Source organism: Lissotriton vulgaris, chromosome 7 (assembly GCF_964263255.1).
Source record: "Lissotriton vulgaris chromosome 7, aLisVul1.2, whole genome shotgun sequence".
Lineage (NCBI taxonomy): Eukaryota > Metazoa > Chordata > Amphibia > Caudata > Salamandridae > Lissotriton > Lissotriton vulgaris.
Window position 1 is genome coordinate 1,164,500,912 of NC_141695.1, and position 16,671 is coordinate 1,164,517,582.

Genomic DNA, 16,671 nt, shown 5'->3' on the forward strand with positions numbered 1-16,671 from the left:
TGCCTCAGCTACCCTTTAAGATACATCTCTCCAAATTTTGTATAAGTATGTTAGATCTGCCTCTCTTAAAAAAAAATCATTTTTATGCCATCAACAGGCTATACTACACGCCGAAAAAAATTGCGAAGTTCGTGAGCCCGTCCCCTTTGTGCCCTAGATGTGGACTAGTTGAGGCAGATGACATCCTTGTTTTCTGTGACTGTCCTATCTTGGGTCCTTTTTGGGTTACTGTGAAGAAGGCTATGGAGAGTATTTTTAAAGTTAAACTGAGTTTGAATATAGTTGGAGTTTTGTTTGGTTTGGACACTGATCTTATTAGTGGGTTAAGGGGGACACAAGTGGCTTTATTGTTTAGCCTTATTCTTATTGCTCGTAGAGAGATCTGCAAGTTATGGAAGGATACTAGTCCTCCTCTATATGAAAACTGGCTTCGAGCAGCACTGAGAATCGCACGTTTAGAATCTGGTATGGCACATAATGTAAATAGCACGGTTTGGGATCCTTTGATAGAATGGGGAACAGAAATGAGGCTGGTCTAATGCCCCGAAAGGTCCTATGATTACACCAAGCCTCGGAACAAAGGGGCAGGCCGGGTCGGCTCCAGGTGAAAGCAAGACCATTAGCCCTGGGCACCCAGGATGGAATGGGGTTGTAAGTGTTTATTTGCACTTGCCAATGGTGAAATGAGAACTAAAAAAAAAAAATACCTGCAATGTTTTCATGAGATAAAACTCTAATACCCATAGCAGGACAAAAAGTTTTCATTGCTCGATTAAATTTTCTTCGAGCTTTCTCAACAGCAGTACGGCTATGAGCTCCTCTCCATTGATGACGATAGATGAATTCTGTCCAAACCACAGATGTACCCGACCAGTTATCTTTCAGGACTGCTAAGTCCAATTTCATTCTTTTGATAAGGGTTAAGCCAGATAAATCAACAAGATCATTCTCTCCTAGATGGATAATCAATAAATGCGGGAATCCCCTTTCCTTCGACAATTTTGAAAGCAAAGGAAATAAATCACCCTACCTCATCCCCCAACACCTTTCCAAAATACTTCAGGACCCTTTCCGTGCAATCCTAAACCTCTGCCACAAATCTGTTGCTCTGCAAATGTAGCCGACCACTTGACAAACGAATGTCCTATAATCCAGGTCTGCATTTTCCGTGGCAGATGTGGGTCACAAAATTAGGCTTGCATACTTACTCTATGAACATGCAGTCATTTCCGAAAATATCTAGAGCAACAATCTGATTTCCCTCTACCTATTCGTTGGATCTCCTCCCAGCCCCAGCCCAACCTTGACGCCTCAGTGGCAGCCCCAATTCTGAAAGAGTGGGCCCCAAACAACAGGGGGTTTCATCCCGCTAAGGTTAAAGCTTTCCTCAATACAGCCAGCAACTTGAAGCAGGTAATATTGCTCCCATCAGGATGACAAAAAATTACTCTTTGACGAAAGACCGGAGAAGTCAAGAAAGAATTCCATTCACCCAAAGGTCAACAACCCACTACACCACTCCCACCCAAATGAATCCATGACCATTTACCCATTTGATCAGTTGTCTCAACAAAATCCTCAAAGAACCTCGATGCACATGTATATCACTCGTTTGCATGCCCAACTTACCCCGTAAACCCAACAATTCGGACACTCTAAACGCCCCAAAGAACAACCAAATCATACACAGTCTAAAACGGATCACCTCCCACCCATTGTAACAGCAATTAAGCAAGTATGATAACAACTGCTGCAAAAGGGGGAACGTAATCGGCTCACACAAAGGCAAATTATGAGCCCTTACTTTACTGAAACCTTTTAACATCCGACGTAACAGAATCCCACCCCCAACTTCCCTCCTAAAAAATAACTCACCATAAAAGGAAATCCCAGAAAGTTTGCCCACAATAGTAGTATGTGACAAACCCTTATCCATCTAATACAACACAAACTGTAAAATAAACTCTTCGTTAACAACCGCTAAACTGCTCTGATTCTGAGATGCAGCAAAACTTAAAAACTCAGACCAACTTGACGATAACTGCGTCTGGTGGAAGGTGCAATGGATTGTTCTACCAATTCGATGCTCCTCAATTCCCCAGTGCCCAGATAATGCTTCCTCCCCATTTCTGCTCAGCCAGTGGTGAGGTCATCAGAATGCTAGGAGTGTTTGTGATTGGATAAGAGTCAGTTGGTGTGTATGGGGTAAGCAGCAAGGAGGCATTACATGGAACTAATCATCTTCCAGAAACTCAAGATATAACTTGAAGAATAAACTTATATCCTTTTACGGCCCTAAATTATCAAAATCTGTGCTGTTGATGCTTGACCTTCCGACCAACATTTGACTCCTTTGAAAATATGATTAATTTATAGATTTTTATTCTCATGTACCTCTGTCTACAGAAGATGATGAAGTTTCTGAAGAACCAGAGGATGATTCTGAGGAAGAACAACCTTTGAGTTATAAAGAAATAAAGTACAAGAAATGGCAGAGAAGGCTTAACAAGGAATGCATTGCCAGAACCTGCAAACAGTGCCCTAGGTGTGGTGTCAACATCGAGGTGAGGTCATTTCTCACATTTTCACGCAATGTTTACAGTCTTGAATGGGAGAATAAGAGAGTGAATAAATGGTATCATTCATAGGAAGGACATATGCATATTTCAGTCGGCTGCTTCCTCAGACTCCCTGTGGCGCACTATTGCCCAAAGCTCTCATAATGCAATATAGGATCCTTACCAGAGCTAAAAACATGCATGTTTAATTGGGGTGGTTAATAAAAGCTCTAAAACAGATAGTAATTGTAGAGCAGGTTTATTGGTACAACCATCAACAGCAAGAGCTCAGCAACTGACACTGAGAAGACTGGAATGTTATCATTCATCCTATGATGTAGAGTACTCTATATTCTATTAAAGCGACAGTAGTCATAACAGTGGTTGTGGGTAAAGGAGTTGCAGAGTAGAACACTGGAGTCATTTAAGATTCCCGGGTGGATCCTCACAGTGCTAACCTTTATGAATACGAAATTAGACTTTGCAAAGCTTGTACACTGCTGGTCTCAGCATCAAATCGCGTTTTCAATAGGACAATATGTTGACAAAAGACTATTTACATATTTGCAAGAATCACCTTAAATGGGCAAGCTAGGTACATTTTCCGCTCCTCATCTGCCAACAAATTCTAAAAATCTGTCTTAAGCAAGCTACTTTACGAGGATCTTACCTGGCAGCCATATATACATGACCCTTCTCACTTAGTGCAGTTGTACTCCATGGAAGTGGCAGGGTTGCCAAAGGTAAACATGGACGCTTGCAAAGAACTGTTCCACTGTCACTTTGGACGTCCCGCTTGCTTTTACTCTGCATTGCCTCTCTGCTAGTGACAGTGGCAGCAGTTTGGGGCAAAGCAGTAATTATTCCCTGTGACTTTTTACTGAGAGGGAGTGCATTGTAACCCAACTGAGCTGTATGGCACACTATGAAGTAACAACTTAAGCAGCGTGGAAACCGCAGCAAGCGGTGTGGAAAGAAGAAGCATATTTAAAATAAATAAATAAATGGTAGTAGAGAGGATGTTTAAAAAGGGAGAGGAGAGAGGACATACATTATCAAGAGAAAGGACAGATTTATAGGGTTAATATTCTCATAATCCAATAAATCAAACAAGTACAGTCTGCAGAAACAGGAGTCCTCTTCTAAGAGGGGCTGATGAGTTTTTTATCTGGGTCAAAAACCTACATGAAAGAGCACAGATGCTAAGAGTGGTAGAGAATATACACACTCATACACACACCCATTAGTAAGATAGAAACATGAAAATCTGAATGCTTCCTTTAAGGAGTTTGATCCAGCCTCTTTCAACATTGAAAGTCACAGGACTAGATTCAATAGTAAACAAGCATTAGCATAGCCAATAGGTCTCGCTTTTGGGACTTTATAAGTATTTAGTTATGCAGCACAATATCCTTGGTGCAATAACATCAACTGTTGCATGGCTAAAAACGTATAAGGTCCCAAAGGCGGGACCTATTGAGTATGCCAATGCTTGTTTCCAATTGTGATCCACTGTATCTATTCTGCAGAGGTGAAGAAAGGACACTGCAGCCAAAATCCTCCTTGCCTTAGGTAATCCAGTGCCGCTCATTTTCTAGGAGGCCTAGAGAAAAATATTTGAATCTGGAGAAGACTGCCTCTGAAGAAAGGGGAATGTGCGTTTTACTTTTCTAATCTGGTCTTGTTTGTCTTCCCTGATAGAGGTGTGAAAAATCCTCAATGGTAGGGGATATGTACATCAAATGGAGTTTAAGGCTGAAAAGTCAAAGATTATAGCCCTTTGCAGATGAGAAACACTGAACAAAATCGCATTTGGTGGAGTTGTTGAAAAGATATTTAATCTGAGTTTGAGAATGGACAAGGTGACACTCTGGAAGAAGGCCCCTAAGAGGCCTTCGCAATCAATTTCTGATTTAGTTCATTGAAGGGGGTCTCCTCTTGGACCGTTGTCTTTATAGAGGGTCCAAATATGCACAATGAACCTGATGATACTTTCCTTGAGGAGAACTTGGAGCTTCAATTTTGAGAAAAAAACAACCCCTAAGGCATTGGATCGGTATGCACCTGTTACAACGCAATTTTTACTCCGCACTACCACTACAACGCAGGCATTACAACGCATACCGTTACAACGCATTGCGCTGGGAGGCGCTCTAGGATAAGAGGTAAGTTTAATTTACTATCCAACACCTTCTCTAGGGTCCACGGGGACTGGAGTTAGAATAGTAAATTATACTTACCACTATCCAGCACCCCAAAGCGCTATGCGTTGTAGCGGTATGCGTTGTAAATACCGCGTTGTAATGGTATGCGGAGTAAAAGTATGCGTTGTAACGACATACATCCATTGGATCATAACCAGAGAGTGTTTGTAACTTTAAAGTCACCATCAGGGCCTCTGAGGACTGCAAATATACTATAAACAATTAGGGTCCAAGCTAGCAACTCCATGTTGAATGTTAACTTGCATGTTGCCCTAGAGATCCGCTGATCAAAACATGTAGTGCAATAGGGGTGCCCAAAAGTTAATATGTGCTCACTATACCAGAGGACTGTAAACCCTATTGAAATGTCCCAGTTAGGCAGAAACTGGTCTGGGGTAGCTGGTGTTTTCTTTCAGAGAACAGCTAGTCTGCATACAGAATGGTATATTCTTGCTGGAACAGACCCAGGCTCATTTGCATATGGTTTATTGCTGTCTGATTGGACATTCTGGGCAATAAAACGATGGATAGGGACGTGGCCCAGAGTAATTATCTGTGGCTGATTAACTCATGCATTCCACCCATCATTTTTTTTGTTTACATTTGATTTTTCTTTTTATTACTTTTTATTATAACAAATGGGACTAGCTACGTGCCCTACATCCTGGAGTGACTATGGCTATTACAGTGGAGTCCTGGAAGGGCACGAGGAGGAGAAGATCTGTCTCCTCCTTGAATAGCTACTGGCCTCGGGCGCTGGGCCTATATTTGGGAAACAATCCAAAAAATGTTTCAAGATGACCTGGAATGCTTTATTGAGCATGTACAGTTTGATCAGAAAATCTTTTCGTTTCCAGTTATTCATCACCATCTATCAATCGTACAACTCTTTGTATTACACCAGGCCCAATTATCATTGTGCCACAATTATCATTGTGCTCCCCCAAATAATATGTGGATGGCCTTAATTGCCCAAAGAGGTCTTTAAAGCCAATAAACTACTTTTAAGGCAGCAAATACACATTAGTTTTTCTTTCTATTGAAAGAACAATGAAATATCAACAGGAACAGAGCTCAATAATCGTTCTACAAGATATGGGCTCATGCTTGCCCAGCTGGATTCAACTCTAGATTAGCTAAGAAAAAATACTTATAAGGTACCAAAGGTGAGACCTATTGGCTATGCCAATGCTTGTTTTGTGTGCCGTGGAGTGAAGATATTTGCATAGCGCTATTTCCATTGGTATGACCTCGAGGCGCTAGACAACTAGAAATGGTAAATAGGTTATGAGGGAGGGGAGTTCAAGCGCTACAATACCTTCCGGTCGAGTTCGTGCTATATAAAATCTGCATTTAAAAATAAGAGGGTGGCTTCCTGCCTACAGTGCACCCACCCCACCCCCCCCCCCACACACACACACACCGTCAAGCCCCCTCCCTCTTTCACACGTGTAACCCCGGAGTGTAAAATGTGGCATCTCCTCTCTCCCTACTAGTGCTGGGTGGGGTCAGGGGCAGAGTTCACAGGAGGGGTGAAGAAGGAAGCACACCCCAGGCCCAGGTCACGCTCCGGTGTGGGAGGGGCAGCAGCACCTCTCTCCTCCTGGAAGCCCAAGCCGCCCCCTCTCTTTCCCACCAGAAAGGGGGTGGATCTGTGGTGGAGAGGCGTGCAGCCCTGCACACCGCCAGTGCACATGCAAGCAGCGCCCCCTCCAAGTGTTCGCTGACTAGGAACACACCCAGACTTTTTGGACACACCGCGAGGTTCGGAAACTAGCAGGTGCACAACTGTGCAGGACACTCTGAGCGCCTCGAGTGAGAGTCAAGGCCCTAGTGGTGCAGACTGCTTATTTGTGCCAGGTCACACAGGTATGACTGATATCCACAACGTAGCGCCTGTGGAGCCTTTGGAGTCGAAGGCCCGCAATGCTGAATGTGTATTTTTTAAAATTATTTACATCTTCTGCTACATTGTAATGTTGTACCTGTCTTTTTTGTATCTCAGATGTTGAAGCAATCAGGTAGTTAATTCATCTTCTTTAATGAACGAGCCACATGTAAGTCAAGAAATGCTCTTCCCACAGTTACACCCGTCAGTTGTTTTTTGAAAAACGTGCATGAGTATGTGAAACCCTGCTGCACTCTCGAACCATGCAGTTACTCAGGCGAACTACAGCCGCGCACATGGCAACGTACTCTTTTCGTCCAGCGCCTAGTCACCACAGACTCAAAAGCCCCCAGGCGCTAGGTTAAAGGAAGGGCGTGGGATCCGGGCTCGTGAAATTTGATTAATTTCGTTTTTTCGTGCTCGGTGTAGGTGGTACCGGCTTGGAATGCAGAGAGCTGCAAAGTGCTTAAGATGGCTCCCCAGCGTTTACCTTGCAGGAGCGAGCGCAACATATGGTGCCGCTGGCTCCCGCCAGGAAATCACCAAACGTGCACGCGTTGCAATAGAAAGCAATGCAACGCGTGCACGTTTTTGGGGAAAAAGCTGATCAATTACATGAGGTCCTCTCCTATGCAGCGCATGCGCGCTGCGTAGGTGAGACCTAAAAAGTGGATGCGGTTTGCTGGTACAGACAGCCAGTATCTCCATGTACGCAGATGACATAACTCTTTTTTGTGCGACCCTGAAATGGCAAGGGCCTGTATAATGCAAATAGTGAGGATTGATGGTGACACATCCGGATTGGTCGTGAACTGGAACAAATCAATGCTGGTGCCACTGGGAGGGAACAGCAGATTCCATGATATGGCAGCTTTGCCCCCAAATCCATACAGAGAGCTTTAAATATCTAGGACTACACATTGCAATGAGCCCCCATCAGCCATTGGATCTTAATATCACTCCCCTCCTGAGTCAGCTAAGATCTCTGTAAATGGGAGACTGTTCCACTTTTAATCTCGGGTACGATTACACCATTCAAAATTATTGCCTTCCCCAAAATATTATATATCCTACCTAACCTCCCCCGGCTGCCCCACAACCCTTTTTGATAAACTAAAAACAGTTATGAGGCAATATTTATCATTGAGAAAACAAACCAGAATATCATGGGCCAAGTGTACTCAGGGCATTTATGATGGGGGAAATAATCACAGGGCATTTATGATAGGGGAAATAATCTCATATGCGGACGATACCCAGTTGATGTTCACATTTGAGTCTGACCAGGCTGCTACTAAAAAGCGCTTTACTCTAGGTATGTTAGCCATCTCCAGCTGGATGAAGGAGGATCGTCTCCAATTGAATGTAGACAAGACGGAGATTATGCTGCTAGGAAAGGCATCCACTTACTGGACAAATGAATGGAGGCCCCACCAACTGGGGTCAACCGCTATGGCCAACAATCTGTTAAGAATCTGGAAAAAAAAAAAAGAATCTTGGTATGAAAATTGACCAAACTCTAATGATGAAAGAGCACATACTATTGTAAATTGAGGAAATTACTTAAAGCGCATCTATTTTAAATTCTTCCCCACTTCCGATACTTATTATCTGCTACAGCGCCGATATGCCCCTGGGTGAGTTGTGCGCCTTATGCTCCGGGCTAGTTTCTGCCACTCCTTGCCACTCCCTTCCATAGGAAGCTCTGGAGCAGATTGTGGACTCCAGAACATTGCTGCAACTGGACATCTGAGGAGATTGGGAGAAGCGCCTTGGGTAGTCAGATACCTGAATTCCTCACTGCAAGCTGTAAAGGCCCCTATGTGCACTGTTTGCCTGCCAGTCACTGCGACCAGCACGTTTGAATACCAGCTCGGCCCGGCTCTTGTGGTGCAGGGCCCGAGTGGACTTCAGGTCGGCAGACTACACTATCCACACGCTGTTACTGGGGAAAAGGAGGGCATTGTGGCCTACAGACTCTCCTGCCCCAGCACACTTGAGGATTTGCGGAGTAGGTCAGAGTTGCCCCGTGATTGGAAGAGCTTGGATCATCACGGGCTGCCCATAGTGAAATCACCATATGCAGTAAGGGGCCCACCGTGCTGCAGCTTGTTGGCACATTCCAGGCGTGGAAGGGCCCTCTCTGCTGGAGGCTTAACATGTGCAACCTTTGTGTAGATTTGGGCATGGTGGTGAGCATTGCGAGTGGTGCATAAGTTCTTGGGAAAGGCTGTAGAGGGCTGTTCTCAAGCAGACAAGAAGACACTGGGCCCACCTGGACACCGTAGAGCAGGCTGCAGTAGCTGCAGCAGGCAGCCCTCTTGTGGCGGGGAGATGTTTTAGCCCCCCCATGCCTGAAGAACAGCCATATTCTCCTGCATTGCTCGGGCTATCCCCAGTGTTTTTTTTTTTATCCCTGCCTCGTTGAAAAGGTTGCCTGATAAGGTAGGAGAACTAGCTCCATTATATCCTTTTAATTTTACTATTTTAAATTACCATATAGACAGTGGAAAATAAAAAACAATATAATTATCATGGGTGAAAGGAAATTGGCAACAACTAACATAAGAAAGTATAATATGACTGTGACAATGAATGCTATCACAAACTACCTAACAGGTGCAGTTGGGCTAATAGAAAAGGCGATTGTAAGTGTGGAGAGCAATTGGCCGCAGCAAAGCAACAGTATCGGGAAACGCTATAGTACACGGTCCGAAAAGTCCCAACTTACTGGAGGAAGAAGTTAGCACAAACCAGAGGTGACACGCTGAAAACCTGTGTGTATCAAACATGCCCTTTGAAATTTAGGGCTTCACTGACACCTCTTAACCTACTCCCCCCCAGTGAAAAAAAGTAAATCCCGCGGCCCACATTTCCACAGATGAAAAATTATTGAAAAACAACTAAAAAACGATTAGCTCCCATTTGCTTAAAACTAAAGAAAATGAGAACCCTGCGGGAAAAACTCCAGATTCTAGTCTCAAAACCTTGGTGAAAAAACAATTCTTAAAATTGGACTATATTGAACATAACGTTCTGCAGGACTAAAAGGTTATTAAAGATAGATTAGCTGCTCTTGAAACACAAGTGTAAGGATGCTGTGGTACCGATGAGTACTATACAAGGGGAAATTTTAAACCTCTTACGTCATAGAACAAATAAATCGCGTGCCCCGTCAGTTTCTTCTCCATTAAACCCCACATCTAACCCCATAACCAGTTTGAGTAGTTCAACCCAGCAATTGAGCTCTGGTGATAGTAGGGGTACAAGTAGGGATTCTACGGACAAAGGAACTAAGCGGAAAAACAATGAGGGAAGAAACTTGCAACCACAAACAGCCCAGGACTGATGCAGCACCCTATGTTATAGTGCTGAAAAATGTCCCTAAGCCTGAAAGGAGATCTAAGGAAAGCTGGGATAGCTTAAAAAACAAAGTGGTGCATTGGCTGTCATCCCACACATTTTTGTAAACTTATTACAGGCTGAGCTCATCATGATAAGGAGAATAAACTGGGTACGCCCCAGCCAGAAACAAGATAGGGGCAACTGTGTTATAATTAATTTCCGAAACCCTGCTTTTGTACAATCGCTCCTCTTTCATCTGCAGCAACGATGGTAGACTCTTAACCACCATGGTGAAACAATGACAGTTGTCCCTCTTGCTTATTTATACAAGCCACTAGAGACCAGATGGAGGGAACAGGTACAGAAACCTGTGGTTGTCCAAAGTAATCTTAGACCAACAGTTCCGTTTACATCTCCAAATAGATTTGCTTCTTTACTGTCTCTAGATGATCAGGACTGATGCCACAACATGCATTGGAGTAACATTGATGAAGGGGTTGGCTGTGTGATTCTGGAAACTGATAAATTGAATAGAAGAATTATCATCCACAATACAGGACAAAACAGGGCTGTATCACTAGAGGCAGATGATCTAAATAAAAGTACTATTATGCTTGAAACAGGACATAATGGGACGGGAGGTACGCCCTGCGACACTGAAGTAAATAGAAAGTAGCACCCTCGGGAAAACATTGCCAAGAAGCACTTCTCTATTAAATCATGGAATAAAGAAGTGTATAAAAGCAAATTAGCAAATACCGATTGTTGTAATTACATATGTACAACAGATTTATTATGCTTCCAAGAGACTTGGCACACTGAGGATTACACAATAAGCGGTATATCGCCATATACAGTACAGCTATTCCATCAATATATGGACGAGTTAAGGGGGCTTGTCCGTCCTAGTCTCAACTGAGTTTCCGGTATCTGTTATTAGGACCTTTGTTAATTCTCTCTTCTTTCAATTGGTTTTACTTAAGGCAAATTTAAGATATTTCATTTTTTTTTTATCAACTTTTACAATAATGTGTTTACCAATAAGAGCTGAGAGGTGGTAATGTCACTTGAAAAACAATAAGATATTTTGTGGGCATGTAGACCCAAATAGCAATAGTTTGGGACACTTTCCTCATAATAAATACAGGGATAGTTTAAATACGATGATATATAAATACAATATGGAGATAATAAATCAGAAAGGGGCATTTCGCTACCAACTTTTTGTGGGACTAGAGGCTTTTCAAATATTGATCACATTCTCGTGTCTTGCAATAACGAAAGCCTTTCCAGTGCATTAACTATTGATACAGTTTACTACAGCGACCACTTCCCACTAATTCTCACAATGGACCTGCCAACTTAGCATCGGGGGGTGCATCAGATGCCTACCACAGTTGAGATAAAAAAAAAAGAATGTATTAGCTTGAAATGATTGGGAGTAAATGCTGCAGCATTTCTGAAGATGGTTAAAAGTAATTTAGATGATTTCAATGTCTGCACTGAAATAACACATGAACCAGATAAATTGATCTTAGCCTTTAATGGGATCACCACAACCATAGCTGGAAATTTGAAGAAAGCAAATTCCAGCAAGCAACAGCGTAGTACGGGGTGGTTTGATCACTTTTGTACCCAGGCAAATAACAAAGTAAAAAGGGCCCTGCAAAAAGCACCAAGAGACATAACGGATGTTATGTCTTCAGGAGTGGATTACAAACATGCCATAGCCCGAAGTAAAAAAGAATTGAAGGAACAAACGTGGGCAGACTTCGAACAGGCAGCCAATATCAAAGACGCAAGCTCTTCTTGAAAATGATAATTTCCTCTTTTTTATCAGATGGAGCTGAACCAAAAGTTAAAGTCCTTGTCGACCCGCTCACTTGACTAGAACATTTTGAAGGATTTTTTTCCTGTCTGAAATACTTGGCAGAATCACAGAGAGGAAACAGCATTAACTCTGAAGTTTTTACTCCGTAGTACATTTTCCACACATTTTTTAAATTGTAAAGACTGTTGGCACACAAGTCTTTACATCGCAAGACAAAACCACGCATTTGAGGATAATTTAAAAAATGGGGCTTGGGGGGGTCTCCAAATATATAACATGTTAAAATACTAACAAATGTGTAAAGGTCAAATGGAGTTAAAAAATGTATTAAGAGTTAATGTATACATTTTCAACAGTAGGTAGCAGTGTTACACTGTGCTAGATTTTTTCAGAGGCAGTAAGCATGGTAAAAGTATGCTTGGTTGTGGAATGCATGGTGAAGGTGTTTGTAATGTGAATGAATGTAAGTGCGTGGTAGTGGTATGCATTGTGAAATGTGCGATGTAAAGACGTGTGTGGGGAAGGAAGGAAATTATGTTCACCAATCCTAACAAATGTTTTTAATACAATCGGAAGGGGGTTTATTCCAGAAACTTGAACTGAACCCATCATTGTTCCAATTTTTAACAAGCATTAGAAATGCAATAGGTCTCGCAGCATTAGAGTTAGTGCTTTTAGAATTGTTTATGGGTTTTTTTGTAAATCTTTAGCATGAGGTTGAGGGTGAGTGAGGGTGGGTGAGGGGTTGAGGGTGAGTGAGGGTGAGGCTGAGGGGTTGAGGGTGAGTGAGGGTGAGTGAGGGGTTGAGGGTGAGGGGTTGAGGGTGAGTGAGGGTGAGGGGTTGAGGGTGGGTGAGGGGTTGAGGGTGAGTGAGGGGTTGAGGGTGAGTGAGGGTGAGGGTGAGTGTGAGTGAGGGTGAGGGTGAGTGAGGGTGGGTGAGTGTGAGTGAGGGTGAGTGAGGGTGAGTGTGGGTGAGTGTGGGTGAGGGTGAGGGATTGAGGGTGAGGGGTTGAGGGTGAGGGGTTGAGGGTGAGTGAGGGTGAGGGGTTGAGGGTGAGGGGTTGAGGGTGAGTGGGGGTGAGTGAGGGTGAGGGGTTGAGGGTGAGTGAGGGTGAGGGGTTGAGGGTGAGTGAGGATGAGGGGTTGAGGGTGGGTGAGGGTGAGTGAGGGTGAGTGTGAGTGAGGGTGAGTGAGGGTGAGGGTGAGTGAGGGTGAGGGTGAGTGAAGGTGGGTGAGGGTGAGGGGTTGAGGGTGATTGAGGGTGAGGCGTTGAGGGTGAGTGAGGGTGAGGGGTTGAGGGTGAGTGAAGGTGAGGGTGAGTGAGGGTGAGGGGTTGAGGGTGAGTGAGGGTGAGTGAGGGTGAGGGGTTGAGGGTGAGTGAGGATGAGTGAGAGTGAGGGTGAGTGAGAGTGAGGGTGAGTGAGAGTGAGGGTGAGTGAGAGTGAGAGTGAGGGTGAGTGAGGGTGGGTGAGGGTGAGTGAGGGTGAGGGTGAGTGAGGGTGAGGGTGAGTGAGAGTGAGGGTGAGTGAGAGTGAGGGTGAGGGTGAGTGAGGGTGAGGCGTTGAGGGTGAGGTGTTGAGGGTGAGGTGTTGAGGGTGAGGTGTTGAGGGTGAGGGTGAGTGAGGGTGAGTGAGAGTGAGGGTGAGTGAGGGTGAGGGTGAGTGAGGGTGAGGGTGAGTGAGGGTGAGGCGTTGAGGGTGAGGCGTTGAGGGTGAGGCGTTGAGGGTGAGGTGTTGAGGGTGAGTGAGAGTGAGGGTGAGGGTGAGAGTGAGGGTGTGTGAGAGTGAGAGTGAGGGTGAGTGAGAGTGAGGGTGAGTGAGAGTGAGGGTGAGGGTGAGGGTGAGGGTGAGTGAGGGTGAGGCGTTGAGGGTGGGCAGAGAGAGTGAGGGGGCGGATGCATATTGTAGTGTGCTCGCTAGGAGTGGGCAGGATGCCACAATGTAGTCATTGCTAGGTGCGAGTATCAGGGAAGTGGATGAAGGGGCATGAGCTAGAATGTCAATGCAGTGGGGTGTGTGGGTGAGATTGTCCTAAGTGCATGGGTGTTCATGCTAGGGGTGTGTGGGTGTTATGTGGGCGGCAGTGGTTATTTGGGCAGGTGCCAGCAGTATGAGTATACGTTTTGTGGATTTAGTAGCAAGGATATGTGTGGTTGGTAGGTTGCAGGGAGATGAATGCTGGGCGTGAGTGCCGGGGGGGGGGGGGGCAGAGGGGTCGGTGTTAGTGCTGTGATTGTAGGGTCTGAATGTAGGTGTGCATGTGGCCGACAGTCATGGCTTAGGGTGTCGAAGGGAGAGCGTCAGGCCGCGTGGGAGCCAGGGCTCGCCTCTTCTGGGAAGGGCAGGCAGAAGCACACACTGCTGGTGTCTCTCCAGAGCCGCAGGAGCGGCCTGCCCTGAGCCATCAGACTGGAATCTCCCCCTGGAGCCAGCGGGGCTGGGCTGCTCCCAGGCACGGAAGGAGGTCAGGCACCAGCAGGGCCTGCGAGCCAGCTGCAGAGAGAGACATCTGAGCCAGGGCGGGATGTGAGGCTGAAACCGCAGTAGAAACAGATACACAACGAAAAGGAAGGGAGGGGGCAGAGAGGGAGGATGACACCACACAGGGAAACAAACAATAGCGAGAGAGGGGAAAAAGACCGGGAGAGGAAGCATCTCAGAGGAGAGAGTGACATGCGATGAGGGGGACAGTGGCCTCCCATGAAGAGAAACGCATATACAACAGAGAGAAAGTGACAGAGATGAAGGGAATGGGAAAAATGCCCAGCAGGGGCCTATTTAAAAGTATTCTCTCAGGGATAAAAGAAAGCCGATGAGGAAGGGGGGTGTTTGGATTGAAGGAGCGATAGGAGGGGAGGAAGGATTCAAGAGTGAAAAATGCGACACGGACGGCACACGTTTGAGACCCCATAGAAGTAACACGGCGGGAAGGGGAGGGGGCGGAACGGGGGCGGAGAGGGGAGAGGTGCGAGTAAAATAAACAAAAAAAAAAGAAGCCGGAGGGAAGAGAGGGGAGGGGGGAGGAGAAATGCGACACGGCGGGAAGGGGAGGGGGCGGAACGGGGGCGGAGAGGGGAGAGTAAGCAAGATCTGCAGAGCAAGGACATCTCCTGGCGATAGAGCTCAGTGAGTCATTCAAGAGATGTGCATTCAGCAAGTGTCGGCTTCTAAGGACAGCAGCTCGGGTGGTCAATGCATTGGCCGAAGGGCACTATGAATCCAAGAGGCAGCTCGGTGGGTTGCTGTGGAGCTCCAGGTGTATGTTGCAGGCCACACGTTCCATTGCTGGTAACATAGCTCAGACCCGCATGTAACACTGACGGCACACGTTTGAGACCCCATAGAAGTAACACGGCGGGAAGGGGAGGGGGCGGAACGGGGGCGGAGAGGGGAGAGGTGCGAGTAAAATAAACAAAAAAAAAGAAGCCGGAGGGAAGAGAGGGGAGGGGGGAGGAGAAATGCGACACGGCGGGAAGGGGAGGGGGCGGAACGGGGAGAGTAAGCAAGATCTGCAGAGCAAGGACATCTCCTGGCGATAGAGCTCAGTGAGTCATTCAAGAGATGTGCATTCAGCAAGTGTCGGCTTCTAAGGACAGCAGCTCGGGTGGTCAATGCATTGGCCGAAGGGCACTATGAATCCAAGAGGCAGTTCGGTGGGTTGCTGTGGAGCTCCAGGTGTATGTTGCAGGCCACACGTTCCATTGCTGGTAACATAGCTCAGACCCGCATGTAACACTGACGGCACACGTTTGAGACCCCATAGAAGTAACACGGCGGGAAGGGGAGGGGGCGGAACGGGGGCGGAGAGGGGAGAGGTGCGAGTAAAATAAACAAAAAAAAAGAAGCCGGAGGGAAGAGAGGGGAGGGGGGAGGAGAAATGCGACACGGCGGGAAGGGGAGGGGGCGGAACGGGGGCGGAGAGGGGAGAGTAGGCAAGGCGACACGGCGGGAGGGGGCGGAGCGGGTAAACAAACACGGACGTGCACGCGCCCGTGACTTTTAAGGTCAATGCGCATGCGCATAAGCTTAATGCGCATGCGCATTGACCTTAAAAGTCACGGGCACTGCAAGGAATCGCCACGATTCCTTGCAAGTTAGATAAAGAGTCGATGAGCCCCTATAGTCTCGCTTGCTCGATGCGCATGCGCATCGACAGGCGAGACCTAAAAAGGGAGACAGGGGGGACCCAAGGTGCAATCGTCCGATATCCCTCTTGGACTCTTCTGCTACGATTTTAGGGATGGTAATTCTGAACAGACCTGAAGAGTGCATGAGAACTGTATTTTAACTGATGTACAATATGGTTTTAGGAACGATATTGGGACCACCAAGCAATGTTTAAATTCGCACCTCCTTAACAGTAAATACATATTGGTAAAGCAGGCATTGATTTGTTTCTGCTTTGCTGACCTCTCCAGTGCTTTTGACCTTGTGAACCACACAATTTTATGGAAAACTTGGATCGACATTGGTGCACCAATTTATATAGTGGTCCACCTAGCTCAAATGTATTCATCTATAACCTCATGTGTCAGATTTGGGCAGGGGGAGAATGCACCAAGAAGTTTAGCGTCAACAGAGGGATCAAACAGGGATGCGTGATGGCCCCTACTTTCTTCTCTTTATATATTAATGACATTGATAAGAGCTTCAAGTTTTAGATGCAGATGCTCCTAAAATTGGATCCCGTACCTCTCCAGTGCTTTATGCTGATAATGCAGTACTAATATCCAGAACCGGAAACGGTTTACAAAAACTGATCAATGGCTTTTTGGCATTTATGGAAAGGAAAGATCTAAAACTAAATCTATCGAAGATTTACACTATAATATGTGGTGGTGGTAGG

General features: G+C 45.8%; 1 protein-coding gene across 1 annotated transcript in view; it reads left to right on the forward strand.

Moving 5' to 3' along the window:
- The window catches only part of LOC147703099 (E3 ubiquitin-protein ligase RNF14-like), a 165,887-nt gene that overhangs the window by 109,372 nt on the left and 39,844 nt on the right, over nucleotides 1-16,671 (forward strand). Inside the window, exon 6 of the mRNA XM_086931636.1 lies at nucleotides 2,407-2,564. Coding sequence (XP_086787762.1) covers nucleotides 2,407-2,564 — 158 coding nt within the window. The remainder of the gene's footprint in view (nucleotides 1-2,406; nucleotides 2,565-16,671) is intronic.